General features: G+C 40.4%; 1 protein-coding gene across 1 annotated transcript; it reads right to left on the reverse strand.

The window, feature by feature from the left end:
• Nucleotides 1-617: 617 nt before the first annotated feature.
• LOC144701228 (GroES-like zinc-binding alcohol dehydrogenase family protein) lies at nucleotides 618-3,694 on the reverse strand. The gene is made up of 7 exons (XM_078572974.1): nucleotides 3,282-3,694; nucleotides 2,980-3,207; nucleotides 1,702-1,775; nucleotides 1,310-1,469; nucleotides 1,119-1,238; nucleotides 919-1,027; nucleotides 618-855 (listed from the first exon to the last, which is right to left on the reverse strand). The coding sequence occupies exons 1-7, from the start codon at nucleotides 3,498-3,500 to the stop codon at nucleotides 674-676; spliced, it is 1,092 nt and encodes a 363-aa protein (XP_078429100.1). The 5' UTR covers nucleotides 3,501-3,694; the 3' UTR covers nucleotides 618-673.
• Between the last annotated feature and the right edge of the window lie 14,279 nt (nucleotides 3,695-17,973).

Here is a 17,973-nt window from a genome sequence, read left to right on the forward strand (position 1 = left end):
TCTCTTTTCATGCGAAGTGTCAGTTATATCTATCTATCAATTCAGGACCAGCTGAACAACACCTACGACAGGCAGTGTTCACTCCAACAGACAATTCTTTCACCGATCTCAATTCTGGCACTCTCAACGAGCTGACGCAGGAGACTACAGTGCATCTTCTCAATTTCCAGGTTGTCCCCAAGTTCTACATCATAGACATGTCCCAGACCGCCACACACTGATTCTCCCTCCATGAAGCAGTTCCACCGCTCCACCGGCGTCGTCACTGTCTCTGTCACTTTCACTAATGCCCTCAACATCACCTCCTCACTCACTCTCTACTCCCTCGACATCGTGATCCTTCCCAACAACTTCTTTGGCGCCAGTGGCGCTATGCTCGCACAGGTGGCCGAGTTGGCCAGCAGCTGCGCGGCAGTGGCAATGGGTTTGACCTACACCGAACCACTGACTCCCCCAAAACTAGATCCCCCCCTCTGCAACGCGTGGACCTAAAAGTGGGACTCGATCAGACACTTTTTTTTTTGGATCGCTGGAGCCTTTCTCCTTGGCTTCATGGGCTTCATGGGATCTAGTTTTAGGTATATACGGGAGTCAGTGGATTCGGCGAATAACCCTGCTGCATGTGAACTGTTGTCCCTTTTTATTAAATTCTATTTGGATTATCTGTGAGCGTCTAGTCAAAAGTGAGGACGACTTTTCCAGGTATTATGCCTTTCTCCTTGGCTTCATGGGCTTCCCTGGTTTGCACGATTGAAAAGACCCGATCCACAGGGATCTTCAGTTTCTGGGCAGCCGCCAGCCGTCCAATCTCCTGCAGCCCTTCAAGGTCGGCCCGCATATACGTCCACCAATACCCTGATAAGAGAAAGCCCATTAAACATCAGCCCAATAAGTGAGGACGGGCCAGTCCAATCTTGCCTATGCCATGGGAGAGACGGTAACGGAGCTGTTTCTGCATCAGGACCGCAGTGGCAGCGGGGAGACCGGCAGCAATTCCGTATCTATCTGCTAGAGAAGCAGCTTCTCCCTAAAAAGATTAGAAGAAAAATATAGAAAAGGTTTTTAAAATAGGGTTTCAGTAGAACTGAAGTTTGAGGCCTTCTGAGATGATTATCAACCTGTAAAGTCATGTAATGGCCGCCACGCTTCAGCAGGCTAACTCCTATTCTCTCGGTTTCCGGCCGTCCAATGGTGTCCAGAACAGCGTCGAAATCCCCCTTAACTGTTGATTCGATGTCCTGGGAGAACAGAGAAAGACAAATTATTTACTGGGAACAGGAGAAAATTCTCGGGGTTTTTTTGGAATTACTTCAGCAGTGTAGTCGATGGCTTTCTCTGCCCCAGCTGAGAGAACGCGCTGGAAACTCTGGTTTCCGCATGTAGCCACAACGGCACATCCTGCAGCTACTGAAAGCTGAATAGCGGACAGCCCCACTGCACCGCCGCCACCCAGAACCATCAACCTCTGTCTGAAAGTGTCAAGCTGGAAATCAATGTACATGCCACAGAAAGAATTCTTCAATTCAGCTTTAAAACAAAATTCAGGTGCTTCTTTTTTCAGCAGATAAAACAAACAACTATGGGGTCTTGCAAGTAAAAGTGGGATTTTGTTTAGCTCTACCTGGCGTACTCACAAAAGAATTGAAGATAAAAAAAATGAGATATATTAAGGGTTGTGATCATAATGCCTGTTGTGCGTACCCTTCTTCGATTCGAGCAGTGCCTTTTAAGGCCCGCCATGCTGTCAATGCAGCAAAAGGGATAACACTAGCTTCCTGCAAGAGATTACTCTGTTATAGTCGAATGGCCAGGCCATGGAACCAAATTTTTAAATATCTGACGATGGTTAAGAAAATAATGAACCATACAGTTCCAAAAAGGAAAGTGGATAAATCTTAGTCCTAGTGACAGTCCACACATTTTCGAGAAAAAATTTAACCTAAGGATGAGCTATTTTTCACAGGAACCGCAACCCTTCCAAGGATTGATTGGACTTTCATATTTTTAGATAAGTTTTCCCCTTTCATTAGATGTAGCCCTCCCTTTAGCATGGCAGGCAAGAAGTATCGAGGAGTTAAGTTATGGTCCCCAAACTCTGTCTCTCTCTCTCTCTCTCTCCCTATCCCACCTCTGTTTAAATCTCTTCAGTCCCTTGCCTTTTATAATCGTCTATATCTCACAGAATTTTCAGCCAACTCGTCCTGGATCGAACCCTCCTCTATCCCCTTGATAAGAATTAAAATCGTCTTTTCAATTTTCAATTCTTGTCAATGGTCTGCGGTTATGGCATAAAGATAATAATTCACACGGCCCATCATATTCATCACATATAAAAACTAGGAGAGAGGAAAAAGAATAATTACGAGCCAAGGCACTTCAAATTTCAATACACCTCTCGTAAAACAAGTCAACATAAACTAAATACCGAAAATCATCGCGCTAGGTTTGAAAAACATCAGTATATCTGAAGGTCGGATGATCGGTAATCTTCCCCACGCTCAGACGCCTCTAAACTTCGAAAAAGGTTTCTAAATTGTCGAGGTAAACGAGGGGCAAGTGCCGTGAAGAAAGCAGAACCTGTAAGAAGATGGGCTTTAATGTAACTTTTTTTCCTTAAGGTTCCTATCCTGCTATGATGTTAGGGAACTCACTAGTTAATTGAGTTTGGTTTATCTTCATCGACTGCTTGACTTATAGGGCGTCAGTGTTCCTCCTGCCGCCCTGCTTCTTTGCTCTCTTTATCTCTCTTCTTCCTCTCTCTTCCACTCTCTCTCTCCTTCCTCTATGGAATCCAACATGGTATCAGATACATTACTTCTTCTGGGGAGTACCTAACATATAAAAGCTTCACTAATCCATCCAAGATCACGTACAGAGGAATAAAAACGGAATTTAAAGCTTCGGGGCAGAAAATAAAGCAACAAACTCGAGCAACCATGTCGGTTTAAGAAAAAAAGACAACATGCAGGTAAGCGTTACCTCATGAGTCAGTGAAGGTGGCTTTATCGTAAGCTCATTCTCAGAGAGAATGGCGTAATCAGTGTATGTTCCCCTCACCGCCGTCGGATGCAACGCCCCAAAGACCTCCTCGCCGACACTCAGGGAAGTCACTGACGATCCAACGGCGGCGACTTCCCCACTGACATCACGACCAAGAATCAACGGCAGAAGCGATCCAAATATGGAACGTCCGTAACCGGATCGCATCTGGGAAATTTTAGCAAGAATTGAGCACCATCCACGTCGATTAACGAAACTGAAAAGAAAGGTGAAAATCTCACTCGCAAATCAAGAGGATTGACGGAGGCGGCGCGAGTGCGAACAAGCACATCTTTGGGCTTCAGGTCGGGAACAGGGAAATCAGGTCGAAGTTCAAGAACTTCCGGCCCGCCGAACCGCTCCAAGATCACTGCGCGACAGCTGGTGACGAAGAATCTATCACCAGATGCGCGCCATCCGGGGCCGAAACAGGCTAATTTCCTCCCAATTCCCTGCATCATGCCTCTCAAGATCCACCGTTCGACAACGGATCTTCACTCCGGAACAATCTATCTTTCGCGTCAGCAATTCTCGCGATCGATCTGATCATCGATGATCAAAGAAACCATGAATTTAGTCGTCGATGTGTCGGCTCTCCCGTCCACAAAACCTCGGAGCGCACGGCTTTGAGTCCACTCTCTGAAGGTTTCGGCCGTCGGAGTAATTCAAAAAATATACAACGATTCTGGCTTTGTTTGCTATTTAAAGAGAGTAGGGACTGGGTAGTTGAGCCCAATGGGCCGGCCCAATAGTATGGTTCAGTATTCAAGCTCCTCGGCCCAATGGCGCGGTTCAGCGCGGAAATGAGCGTGATTATTAGGGAATGACACGTCAGGGAAGGGACGGCTAGGATGTGACGGGAAGGATGACAAGTGGTTGATAAACCTAATTTTGATTAATAACATTCAGTTAATAATGTCATTAGAATTAGGCTTATGTAATTGAAATTGTACTATTTACCCTTAATCGCAATTTGGAAATATACAACAAGAAAGGGGTCCATCCACACGGAGGCACTTTCTCAAGAATATTTCATTCTGTTTTTTTATGAATTAATTTCAAGAACGAATTGATTATGCACGTAGTGAGACTTTGTTATGTTTAATTTTGTTTTCTAATTACTAAAAGGTATTTAGAATCTTTACATTGATATTTATATTCGGTCAGGGCATTGTAGATGTGATGATTTTTTTGTACCTATGTCAAGAAAAATCGAAATACTATAATGCGATGAAATGTGATTTACCAAGAAAATTTTTTAATGTATTTAATTGGGATTTAGTTAAGCAATTGATTTAGAAATTGGACTTCAAGATGGACAAAATTTTGGGTGAAATTTTGGATCTAGGTACTATAGATTGGGAACTGAATTTTGAATAAAAACCTAGAGAGAGAAAGTGGGAAAATTTGGGGGGAAATTAGTTGTAGGTGAAATTCCAATTTGATCTATGAATCTAAGGTGAAAGATGAGATGAGAAAACTTTTAGAAATGGAAATTTACACTCAGATCTTGAATAAAAACCAAAATGCAATGCTAATCACAATTCAATTTACCTCCAAGGGCATGTACGTTTCACACATGCCTGGCGTTTTGCAATCATTCAAGAAGCTGTTCAAATAGTGAAGAAGAAACTTACAATTTTGATCCTTGAATCAAGAACTGTCGACTTCATAAGCAGATCCTGTGTCCTTCCTCGCCAAACTAGTTGGGGGAGAGCTTCCTCGGTGGTTTTCCCCTCCCGCCCGACCTCTATTAATTAATCCAACCGTCTAGATCATAGAGGGTGAAAAGATAAACGTACTCTCATAATTTGGGCGCAATCAGACGGTTGGATATCAAGATATCGCCATTTTACTATCGATTAATCTAAGCCCTTGGATCATTTTATCTCTCCTCCATGCAGGCGCCAGTCAGGTGAAAAATCCCTATTTCTGTTTTGCCATGGTGCCTTCCTGGTTTTCTCCACCCTCGGATCATGTGACGCCACATATCTGTGCACTAAAAATGACGAGATTTGTTATCATTAAGAGAGAGAGAGAGAGAGAGAGAGAGAGAGAGAGAGAGAGAAACATACCTTTTGCATGGCTGGGACTGCGCCACGTTGCCCGGCGTCAGCGCTGCCTCTTTATTTTTTAATAAAAAAAGAAGGTGACTTTGAATTGAATAAATGCAGAAGTTACTGATTCGCCGTATGCATTTATTGCACGAAAAAGGCCAAAGAGAGGAATCTTTCTCCTTGAGCCACCAGCGCTGGTAATAGTAATAAAGGGACGATGATTGGATAATTATGGCATCACGAATTGCAATGCCATACTTATCCTATGGCGAATGATTGGTGCAGCCAATCGTTTGCCCAAATTTGAGCGCATTGATGTAGACGTTGTTTAAATTCATTAAAATACATTATTAAATGCCAAATAAAATCATAAAACATAGTCAATTAAATCTAAAAATCCTTCTTGACTATATAATGGTCAGATTATTATAAAAATGATATGGAAATTCCATAAAAATTAGTCTATGCATTAGTAGTCTCTACCCAAGTACTTTATGCCTTGCAAAAATAAATCTCCAGTGCACTAAGGTCTGGATGTCGTGTAAAAATACTAAAAAAAGTAAAAACAAATCATGAGACTATAATGCAAGCTATTTATGCCCATTTAGTTATGATAACATGCAAATATAGCCGATGGAACAGATATGTGTATGTAATATTCATCAATTTTATATTATAAATTGCAAAATATCAGTGGTGACGGACGAGAGCATGACTTGGAGTTTGTCGCGTCTCCTATCTCGTTACGAGTCCCAAGACTTTAAAAAGTTCTGTCAGATTTCCATCACTCGTCACTAGAGTTATCGTCTCATCCTTGTCCCATCACAAGACGGTGTCTCCATCACACTGGATGAAAGGATACATCAACAATTAAATATTTCAATGGTTTAGTTTAAACATTTTCAGTCTCTCCCTCTCTCTCTCTTACTCCCTCTCTCTGTTCATCTCCCTCTCTCTCCGTCTCATTCTCCCTCTCTCAAACTTCCTCTCTCTCTCGTGCTCTCTTTCTACACTCCCCCCCCCCTTCTCTCTTGGACTCCCTCCCCCTCTTTTGACCTCCCTGTGTCTCCCTATCTCTCTCTCCCTCTCTCTTTTGGCCTTCTCCCCTCTCTGTTCTCGGACTCCCTCTCCCTCTTTCCATCTCTCTCTCCCCTCTCTCTTTTGGTCTCCCCCTCTCTGTCTCACTGGAACAGTCTCCCTCGCTCTCTCTTTCCCTCTCCCTCTCTCTCTCCATCTTACTAACTATCCCACCCCCACTCTCTCTCTTGGACTCACTCTCCCTCTCTCATTCCCCCCTCTCTTTTGCACTCAGTTAAACTCTCTCTCCCTATCCCTCTTATATATATCTCTGTCTCTCTCGGTCAATCTTCCCCTCTCTCTCCCTATCTCTCCATTTATTCTATGTTATTATTATTATTCTTCATTTGTTTCCCCTTTTCTCATCCTTTAAAATTCTGTCACCATTGTCATCCATGACAGCCATCCTATCATGGCACCCGTCTGAGAACCCCAATACTGCCAAGCCACCCTTCTGTAGATGGTGACGTGGAAACTTTGTTTTCAAGGATGGAAGTAGTTGTTGAGGCATGATTGTCATCGTCAATATTTTCCTTACAGATTTCCTTATCCTCTACCCTAAAGTGTCCACTTCTACTCGCCGAAGGGTCAGCTAGCTTAAGGGTAATTCTCTTATCATTTTCTCTAAGGATAACTTCCTTAAACTCTATGTCTATCACCGCTCTTGCTGATCTTAAGAAAGATCTCCCTAGAACAATAGGTGCTTTTTTTGTCGTTCCCTCTAAGATGAAAAAATCAGATTTAAATCGACATCCATTAATATCAACACATACATTGATGATTTGGCCACTAGGAGTGATATGAATTCCATCATCAAAGCATATGAGTTTGGAGGATGGCGTCACCTTACCTATAGGGTGTCTCTCTAGGACAGTTGAAGGGATGATACTATGGTTTGAACCTAGATCTATAAGCACATTGTGGAATCTACTTCCTCCAATATCACATACTATTCTAGAGTCCTTTGGCTCTGTAATCCTCTTCGACTCTAGACTAACTTTAGGTACCTCCCCGTCTAAAAATTTGGATTGAGTTGTGGGAAGTTGGAATAAAGGCTCCTCCTCCCTACTCACGTCTCTACTAGGCTCTAATAGTCTATAGTTCTCCATCTTCTCTAATCTTTCATGTAAGTTCACCATTTGATCCTTCATTAGTGATAGCACTGATATGATCGTGGGATCTATAGGAGCTTGTGTATGAAGCTTAGGCACACTAGAACTCCTAGGAGAACTCTCACCCTTAGAATCTATTGGTTGCGAGGAAACTTGACTTCAGATTTCCATAGATAAATCTATGGTAGCATCATCAGATGTTCTTCTAATAAATTCATGATCATGAGATGCTACCTCTAAAGATATAGGAGGCGTACTACAGTCGTGGAAAGATCGAACATTCTCATCTACTATTTTGTTATTTTCCTCTTCCATCCTCCTTAATTCTCTGTTTGAAACATCTACCCTCAACTCATCTCCATGAAGGCTTTTATATGATCTTTCTCTGAGTATTAAATATTCCTCAAATGAAGGTGCCTTGTAATGCTCCCCTATTGTTCGCCGTGGTTGATTACTAGAGTGTCCAAATACGCTCATAGGAGGCGAAGATGTCTGGGTACTATTTGTCTCTATTTTGCCCTCCCTTGCAGCTTGCATCGCAAGCTCTTTCACTGTCATTCTAACCTTTGGCTGTGTATTTTCCATTTAAGTAAATCAAGATTCCCTAATCAAGGGGTAGATAAATAGGATGACAAAAAGGCATTAAAAAGATAATTAATCCCGAAATCAAATGCTCATTGCATATAGACATTCAAGAAAATTAAAATATGATATCCTCTATTGAAGTTCAAAAGTTATCAGAAATTTAGAGTTATTAAAAATCAAAGAGAGAAATCACTTGACCCAATAACTCATTTACGGTTTCAAAATACTTTATAGACACTCAATTGATAGAAATTAAAACCAATTAAATTCCTTAGCGTTGCTTCCCCCGCAACGGCGCCAATTGATAAGCCGAAAATAGGGGTAAAAACTATGCAATTTTTAGCCCTTGTCGTTGTGGATTTTGGCTTATGCAATAAAATTTATAAGAACTCCACTTAAGACGTATAGTGATAAGTACAAGTGTCGTCCAAGGGAAGCTAGTAAGGAATTCGATTTGGTGATTGTGTTGGTCGTTTCACTCTGATTAAACTGAATTTGATCTTCAATGAGGATCAAGTCACCCTAATTAGATGAGAATTTAGAAAGGGGGGTAGAAGAGTTGAGATGAATAGAAGAAATATGGAGCTCTAAATTGGCTTCTCTGATCCTAATAAAAGGATCCAAGAGGTCAATTAGAGAGGTTAAAAGGGAATTTTTAATTTAAGTTTGGTTTGTTTTTGCAACTTTGATAATTCAGAACTGAAATGGGGGTAATTTAATCTCCAAAGAATTAAAACTAAATTTTTTTAGAGTTTTTCTTTGGAATGCAGTTGAATGCTTAGTTGAATCCCTCAAATTCTCCTCTCAATCCTAATCAGGGCTTGTACATGCCGCTCAAGCCAAGCGATTTAGAATTTCAGATCAAAACCAAGAAGAAGAAACAAGAAATTGAACTAATCTCATTCAAAATGCACAAATCCAAATACAATCAAGGAAAAAGTACCATATAACTTGATCCAGGGTGGGACTCCTCTCTGTCTTGCAATTGTGATAGAGAACCATCAAGAATGATCCCCCTCCTCTCGAAATTTGGCTTTTATACCTAGGTAAAATGGAGCAAATGACTATTTTACCCTTAATGAGCAATTAATCTATATCTATCAATACAAGCTTTATCTTGATGATCCAAAAGAGGGGATCAAGACAAACAAATCCATAAAAAAATCATCTCAATCGGACTTCTGGATCGAAAGTTATTAATAAATGTAGTTAAACCAATGTTAACCATTGGATTTATTCATTTATTATTTAATTTATTTTTTCTTCTCCGCGCGCTGAGGTGTCACCGCCTCATTGGCGGTGACATTTCAAATTCTCCTGGCGGGCACGTCCTCCTGCTGCCACGTACCCCTGGCGAAAAAAAAGAAAAATCAAAAGATGGAAAAGTAAAAAGCTGATCGTATTCATATAGCTCACAAGTAGGAGTGCCTCTTTATAAGCGCCGGCTAATCAACGGGCGCCACGTCACCGCCCGTGCACGCGCGTTGTATGTGCTGCGCGGGCGGTGAACTTACCTCCTGCCACTGGCGTATGCGCGATTGCCGTTGGATTTTTATCCAACGGCCACGCTTTCGCCACGTCGACAAGCGGGAAGCCCTCAAGCAATTTTTTCAGCGAAGCCCCTTACAAATCACGCAATTGCAGATAGACGCCGCCCAGAAATAATTGTACATGTACCCTTTGCGCACTCTCTCTCTTCCACTTTTTTCTAAAACATTAAAACAATAAAAGGCATAATTGCAATAAAACCCTGTAGAATTTTAAATTGGATCTTTACGCCTACAGTGGCGACCGAGAGCTGTTTTCAAGGTCTTTTTGCAACGGAAGTTCGCAAAAAGGCCCTTGAAAGTTCGAAAATAATAAAAATACTTCCTTTTCTATTATAAATATACTTTTTTCCCTTGAAATAAATACATTTCCTCTTCAAATAAATCTCAGAAAAATCCTAAAAATTCGTAAAAAATTCTAGAAAATTCTAGAAAATTCATTGATTCATTCCCATACTGATAAATGTTGAAATAAAATATTAAATATGCCATTTTCATTCAAAAATAATTATTTCGAGCTTCAATAAATCCTTTAAAATTCATAGAATTAACAGAAAATTAGGGAAAAATCAGAAATCACTAGAAAACACTATTTTCATGTAAATATATGATAACAACCCCATTTTAAGCTCTTTAAATGCATAAAATCATCCTAATAACATGAAATAAAGACAGAAATTAGGGTGTTATCACTCCCCCTCAAGTTGGAGCGTGGAGATCAAACATGCCCAGCTTGCCTCCAATTGTCTCATATGCCGTCCCAGCAAGTGCCTTCGTAAAGATATCAGCAAGTTGATGTGCGGAAGCAACATGAGGAGTACAGATAGTACCGTCAATAACATACTGCCAAATGAAATGACAGTCAATCTCAATGTGTTTAGTCCTTGTGTGGAAAGTGTCATTGCTAGCGATGAAGGTGGCGGCTTCATTATCACAGTACATCTTCATAGGTGATGGAGGGGGGAAACCGAGCTCAATGAGAAGAGACCTCAGCCAAAGCATCTCTGTTGTGCTATCAGCCATAGCTCTGTACTTTGACTTGGCGCTAGAGCGAGAGAACACATATTGTTTCTGTGATCTCCAAGTGACGAGATTGCCCCCAACGTATGTGGCATAGCCACCATGAGACTCCCTATCGGCTTTAACACCCGCGTAGCCTACATCATAGTAAGCCTCAATATGCAGATGCCATAGTCTCCAGTATAGCAAACCTTTGCCAGGGGCTCGCTTGATATAAGCGAGGACACCATACACACCATCAAGATGCACCATCCGAGGAGCTTGCATGAACTGGCTTAATATGCTCACTGCATATGCAATGTCAGGACGTGTCACTGTCAAATATATCAGCTTACCCATCGGGCGACGGTACAAGACTGCATCCTCCAGTAGTGCTATCGACTCGTCCCACCAATCGATATTCATCTCCATAGGAGAGGCAGTGGGTTTGCAACCTAGCATGCCCGTCTCCTCCAGGAGGTATAAGGCATACTTCCGTTGGCATAAGACCATCTGATCCTGCCTATAAGCAAATTCAATGCCAAGAAAGTACCGTGGTGGAGAGAGGTCACGCATCACAAAATGCTGACGTAGATAAGCATTGATTTCAACAATTTCATCTTCAAATATATGTATCATCAACGTAAACAGCCATCACAACACACTCGCAGGGAGTACACTTGCACATCACCTTAGGGTCGGAGACAGTAGAGACAAAGCCATACGTGAACATCAGTTTGGAGAACTTATGAAACTAGGCACGAGGACTCTGCTTCAGATCATAGATAGCCTTCTTTAGGAGACACACCTTCGAAGACTCCGCCTGAGCAGCATACCCAGGAGGTTGCTCCATATACACTCGCTTGGCAAGATCACCATAAAGAAAAACATTGGATACGTCAAGTTGATAGAGAGTCCAAGCCTGATTAAGGGTGACCGAGAAAGGACCCGGATGGAGCTGAGGCGAGCCACGGGCAAGAAAGTCTTAGTATAGTCGAACCATAGGTTTGGGAAAACCCCTGAGCCATGAGGGGGGCCTTGTGGCGAGCAATAGAGCCATCAGGATTGTACTTGAGGGAGTACATCCACTTTCAAGAGACGACATTGACATTCGATGGGAGAGGAACTAGCATCCATGTTTCTCATTGACAAAACGCAGCATATTCTGCATCCATAGCTGCCTTCCACTCCGATACTTGCAAAGCTTCAAGATATGTCTTGGGAATTGACCCATAGAGAAAGGAGAGAGCAAAGGCACTATAGGGTGAGGAGAGATGGGAAGAGGAAACATAGTTGCCTATCAGGTGTTGTGTGCATTGGCGAGTACCCTTGTAGAGAGCAATAGGAAGGTGGACATTAGTGGGCGGTGGATGGGAAGCGAAAGCGGAAATGATAGTCGGAATGGTCGGGGAGGGCTCAGGCAGGGCCGGAGACGTCTCGTGTAGGGAGGACACAAGGTGAGCACGTGAAGAGGTGGTAACCATGGGAGATGATGCATCAGGGAGAATCACCTTAGGTGGAGAGAGTGAGACAATGGAGACATGTGCCAAAGAAGGGGAACCCGTGACGGGACGAGGAGTAGTGATAACACCCTAATTTTGGTCTTTATTTCATGTTATTAGCATGATTTATGCATTTAAAAGGCTTAAATTTGGGTTGTTATCATATATTTACACAAAAATAATGCTTCCAAGTAATTTCTGATTTTTCCCTAATTTTCTGTTAATTATATGAATTTTTAAGGATTTATTGAAGCTCGAAATAATTATTTTTGGATGAAAATGGCACATTAAAAAGTTTATTTCAACATTTATCAACATGGGAATTAATCAGGGAATTTTTTAGAATTTTCTAGAATTTTTTACGAATTTTTAGGAATTTTCTAGGATTTATTTCAAGAAGAAATGCATTTATTCTATGAAAAAGGGCATATTTATAAGAGAAAAAAATGTATTTATGAATTTCTAGACTTTTCGGGGCCTTTTTGCAACGTTTCATTGCAAAAAGACCCTGAAAACAGCTCTCGGTCGCCACGGCAGGCGTAAAGATCCTATTAAAAATCATTCAGGGTTTTATTGCAATTTTTAATATATATTTTTAATGTTTTAGGAGAAATCGGAGGAGAGAGAGTGCGCCAGGGGCATATACGCAATTACTTTTGGGCGGCGTCCAAAAGCAATTCCAGGCTTTTTAAGGACTTTTCTGCAAAAAGGAGGATTCAAAATGCGCCAGCCAATGAGAGAGCGACACGTCATTGCGTGTTTAAAAATGAAACTAATAAATAAATCAATTTTAAATCCAAAGGATTAAATTGGTTTAAAATTGATTTATTAATAACTTTTGATCCTGAAGTCCAATTGAGATGATTTTGTTATGGATTTGTTCGTCTTGATCCCCTCTTTCTATCTGTATGGTTAGATCATTCAGATCTACCTTACATTGATAGATAAATATTAAGTACTAAACGGGGGTAAAATGGTGATTTTTACCCTATAACCTAAGTATAAAAGCTAAATTTCTAGTGGGGGAGCTCATTCTGGATGGTGCTCTATCACAGCTGCAAGACAAGGAGGAGTCTAGCTTGGATCAAGTTATCTGGTACTTTTTTTCCTTGATTGTATTTGAACTTTTATGCATTTTGAATGAATTAGGTTAAGTTGTTTGTTTCTTCATCTCTATTCTGATCTGAACTTCTAAATCGCTTGGCTTGAGCGGCATGTACAAGCCCTGATTAGGATTGAGAGGAGAAATTGAGGGATTTACCTTGGCATTCAATTGCATTCCAAAAGAAAACTCTAAAAAATTTAGTTTTAATTCTTAGGAGATTAAGATTTCCCTTTTTATTTCTGATTTAGCAAATTCTCAAAACCAACCAAAACTTAAATAAAAAATTTCTTCCAACCTCTCTAATTGAATTCTTTGATCCATCCAATTGGATCAATTAATTCAATCTAGAGCCCACATTTCTTCTTTTCATCTCATCTCTTCTACCCCCCTCTCTAAATTCTCACCTAATTAGGGTGACTTGATCCTCATTGAAGATCAAATTCACTCTAATTAGGATCTAAAACACCAAAAATAAAATCAAATTGAAATTCCTACTTGCCTCCCTTGGACGACACTCATATTTATCACTATACATATTAAGTAGAGTTTTATAAATTTTATTGCATAAGCCAAAAATTCACAACGACAAGGGCTAAAAAATTTGCGTAATTTTCACCCCTATTTTTGGCTTATCAAGTAGGTACTAGAGAAAATGGCGAGAAGAAGGGAACATCCTCGTGAAATGTGACATCTTCATATGTGATGTAGTGACGTGTTGATGGAAAGTACACCTGGTATCCTTTCTGAGTTCTAGCATAGCCCACGAACACCCCCTTTAGTGCACGAGGGGAAGCTTTGATAGGCCTGGCGTATGATCTTGAACAAAGGCCACGCCCCCAAACACGCGTGGAGGTAGAGAAAATAATTTGGCATTGTGTGAAAGTCTTTGAACCGGAATGGCACCACTAATCGCAGTTGAGGGGAGACAGTTCACCAAAAAGGTAGCAGTGAGGACGGCATCAGACCAGAGATACATAGGAACATTCATACCATATCTAGCAGATGGCGATGTTTCCGTACACTTGATTTCGTGTTTAAGATTCAATTCAATTTGACATCATTTAACCTGAGCTAATTAATATGAAGAAGTTGGAAAACAAAGGAAATTCAAAGATAAAAATAATTGAAAATGGAAATTTTGAAGAAATCTCAAAACTAAACGGAATTATGGAATTGCTAAAATTGAACACGAAATCAAGTGTAGATTGAAGTAAAATTGATCCTAGAAATACCAGGAATGATTATGAGTTGACTTGAAAAGATACTACGCACGAACAACGAATTTTCCACGAATTGATGCTTGAATTTCAGGGAAAAATGCGGCGCCAAATTGTCAAAATTACTGTGCAAATCGAGCTCCAAATGCACTCAAGGCTGTTCTTGAGTCGTCTAGGAAGCCAGGCTATCTTTCCTCAAGCTTAAAAATCAAGAATGAACTTCAATTTCCTCTTTCCTCAATTTATCGCCGCGGCATCGCTGGAACTCGTTCTTCCGATTTTGTTACTAAACCAATGTTCTTCGCTTTGTACGCAGGTGGCACGGAGCAGATCGATTGGACCACGTGGCGCTGGTTCGCGTCAAGTTTCATTCTTATGGGAATGCGTACATGTGATTCGCACAGACAAAGCTTCACAATCAGCATGAGATCTCAAACCCTATTGGTTCACGTACTGCTGCGCATGGGCTTAACTCACTCCATCGCGCACAACGAGTTAAGTCGCATGGGATTGGTCCACGTCATCCTTCGTGTGGGACATGATACACACATTGTTGTGTACGTGTGTGTCACACACCGAAGGCATTTTCCTTGCTCCTGATTGGCCCACGCGCTTTTTAGTGTATTTTTATTTAAAAACACTAGAAATAAAGTGTAAAAGCAATTACTAATGCAAGAAAATGCTTCATTAATTTCTCAAATATGTTTTATTAGTGATATCTTTTGATCTATAGAAATAGGTCAATTAATGATTTCTTATAAAATTCAATTTTAAAACATTTAAATTGTGTTTATTAACCTAATTATTTATCAAAATTATTTTTTCTCTTGAAAATTTTTGTTTTAACATAAAATCATGATAACCTGCACTAGAATTGGATGTTTTTAAACATTAAAAGCCCACAAATATGATAGAATTAGCATTTTATAAGCTCTTATTTGCATGTTATTAAAGGCTCCTGAACAATTCTGGCCTAGTTGAAGTTTGTTCAAAGCCTTCCCTTATATATTCTAAGTGGATATTTTTCATAAAAGAACCCTAAAAACTTAAGTATATCTTTCGACATCCTAAAGACCATTAGTGTGTGACCCTCAAGACCCATGTATTAGTCTCGTTAATGACTTTTGTGGCCCAATAACCTTTATTGGCATTCCAAATTAATTAAATATATCATCATGTAGATTAATTAATGTCAAATCAATTTAACCCAACCAATAGCTTGAATCTCCAAACCGTGGGATGCCATGCTACACCTCGTAGTCTAGAAGATACAAAGGAGTGTGCATTAAATCACTCATGGAACATGTTCATTATTGGTTACTATGTATGTATAGTTCCTCATCCATTTATGCTCCTAGGATGACTTAGGTTATACTCAACTATCAAACCCTAATCGGTCATCCGAGTTAGTATTGATGCGTATGGAAATCATCGAACAACTTTTCTTTGATATTTCACTGCCTTGGCCAAGGACATCATTGCATCATCTTCCTTGATCTATCTCCTCTTATACTTATGGTAGATGATCCTATCTTAACCATTTAATCATCTTCGTGAACTTCTTGATGCACCTGAACTACAAGTGTTTATAATACCATGATTAAAGACTTGTAGGTCATTGACAAAGTATAATTGTTTGCCAACAAGATGTCTTTGGTGTCTCAGGTCCAAGGACTATTCACACAACCTGATTTACAGTTTGGTGTAACACCATTTAAGAATTTTTATGGATCAATTCAGTGAACTTTTTCTACTAAAGAGCACCCACTATCTATCCTTAGTGTCTCCAAACTAATGGCTACGGGACCAACCATAATTATCATATGAGTGGGGCTACATAGTGCTATTCTATGAGGATATTTCAATGTTCTTCTTGAGTATCCTTCAAATAGGAATATTTAAAACACATGCTTAAAGACTAATGATCTCAGTATTGTGACCTCATCATAATTCATTGAGTTTGATCATGTATTCCTGTACTTCATTTTAAACATCACACATGTATTATAATAAATATGTTCTATTAATGAACATAGAGCGACATATAGAATGTGTGATTGGCTTGTCGACCACATATACTTCAATCAAAGAGGATTGCACAACGTTATCATACCTAGTAATCAGTGATAATGCTTCTTGTTGATCGTGTGAGATGTGTCCTAAAAAGGTAGGTCAATTGTCTTATGCACATGAGGTCTTGTTAGATACTAGGCATCATCCTCATATGTGTTGGATCATTATGATATGTTATTTTTTATGCATAGATGTACTTGTGAGGCTGAACAACATGTGGTGTGTTGTCTTTCAACCCCTACGTTGTATCCAAGCTATCACTGTATTCATCACCTGAATGATACACTTTGATGCATGTAATCTTACATCTTTTAAGGCTATTTTTGGAAGCATTATATTGATTGTACCCTAATTCTAATGTGAATTTACATTTCATACATTAATTGGGCTATTTTTTTAGTTAAAATTTTATGTATGAATTTACATAATTTTCAAGTCAAAATACGTTTTAACTTTGCGATTATGGGCCTAAATGTATTATGAATTAATTATGCTCTATGATTTTTCATTAGAAGATGAGAAGAAGCATGAAGAAAAAAAATTCTTTAAGTGGGAGTTGATCCAGCTGGCCAAGCTAGATGCTAATTGATGAAGGCGAAAATGGGGTTTAAATTGTCGTTGTTATTTTCGCTTCAATCAAATAAAAATCTGTAATAGTAAACTTACTCAGATATGTATAGAGATGAGTAAGGTCGTCTCCACAGGGATTGGTTCTTAGAGAAATAATTTCAACTAATGAGTGGGATAGTTTACAAACACCACTAGGTGTTTGTTATTATGTCTAAGGGAGAGTTGGAAATAATTTAGCATTACTTTCTGAAGGAAAATATCCCTATCGATTTTATTTTGACCTGAGACTTTATATATAGGTATAGGAAAAATATTAATGATTTTAGGAAAATTTTCTAAAATTTTTAGAGGTCAATATCTAGGAGAAAAATAAGAGTCAAATGCATCATTTTAAGTGTTTGTAGAAATGTCTCAGAGATTTGGAAAGGGCGAAATTCGTCTCGTTTTGCAGGTACACCTATGCGAGCTGTGGACATCAGGCGTCGAGTTCAGCTGTGGCTTCGACGCATTCAGCCTCTCCTCACACCGCGAGACAGCCGATCACCACTTGCATGCGACCTCCTCCGCTCTATTGGCATCCCGGTGACCCCCCTCGCCACCCGCATCCAGTTTCGAGTAGTTTATTGGCTCCCACCGCCAGTAGGCTTTCTCAAATTGAATGTGGATGGTGCGGCGAAAGGGAACCCAGGGCCAGCAGGGGGCGGAGGCATCCTACGCGATCACACAGGGAGCCTCCTTCTTGCCTTCTCTTCTTTTTATGGCGTACAAACTAATACAGTAGCCGAGGCTATGGCGATACGTGATGGTCTCCTCCTCTGTGAGGAACGGAACCTTCATAATATCATCGTGGAATCAGACTCACAGATATTAGTTGATATGTTTCGTATAGGCACATGCTCCTAGTGGCTACTACGTCGAGCGTGGAACGACATCATGCGGTGCCGCTCGCGTATCGCGTGCTTTCGTCATCAGCTGAGAGAGGGAAACCAGACAGCTGATGTCCTCGCCAACCATGCGGTACACGCTCGCACCCACTCCACTCTTTTCTATTCTTGGCAGGAGCTTCCGCCCATGGCCCGAGGATGTCATC

Source organism: Wolffia australiana, chromosome 3, assembly GCF_029677425.1.
Source record: "Wolffia australiana isolate 7733 chromosome 3, ASM2967742v1".
In the NCBI taxonomy this organism is placed as follows: Eukaryota; Viridiplantae; Streptophyta; class Magnoliopsida; order Alismatales; family Araceae; genus Wolffia; species Wolffia australiana.

Bases quoted from the DNA above. Each gene is read 5' to 3' on its own strand.
- LOC144701228 (XM_078572974.1), bottom strand. From the start codon at position 3,500: ATGATGCAGGGAATTGGGAGGAAATTAGCCTGTTTCGGCCCCGGATGG. The intron at 1,776-2,979 runs GTAACGCTTACC...AATCTCTTGCAG, and splicing joins CACCTTCACTGACTCATGAG to GAAGCTAGTGTTATCCCTTT. The intron at 1,028-1,118 runs GTTGATAATCAT...TAATCTTTTTAG, and splicing joins GCCATTACATGACTTTACAG to GGAGAAGCTGCTTCTCTAGC.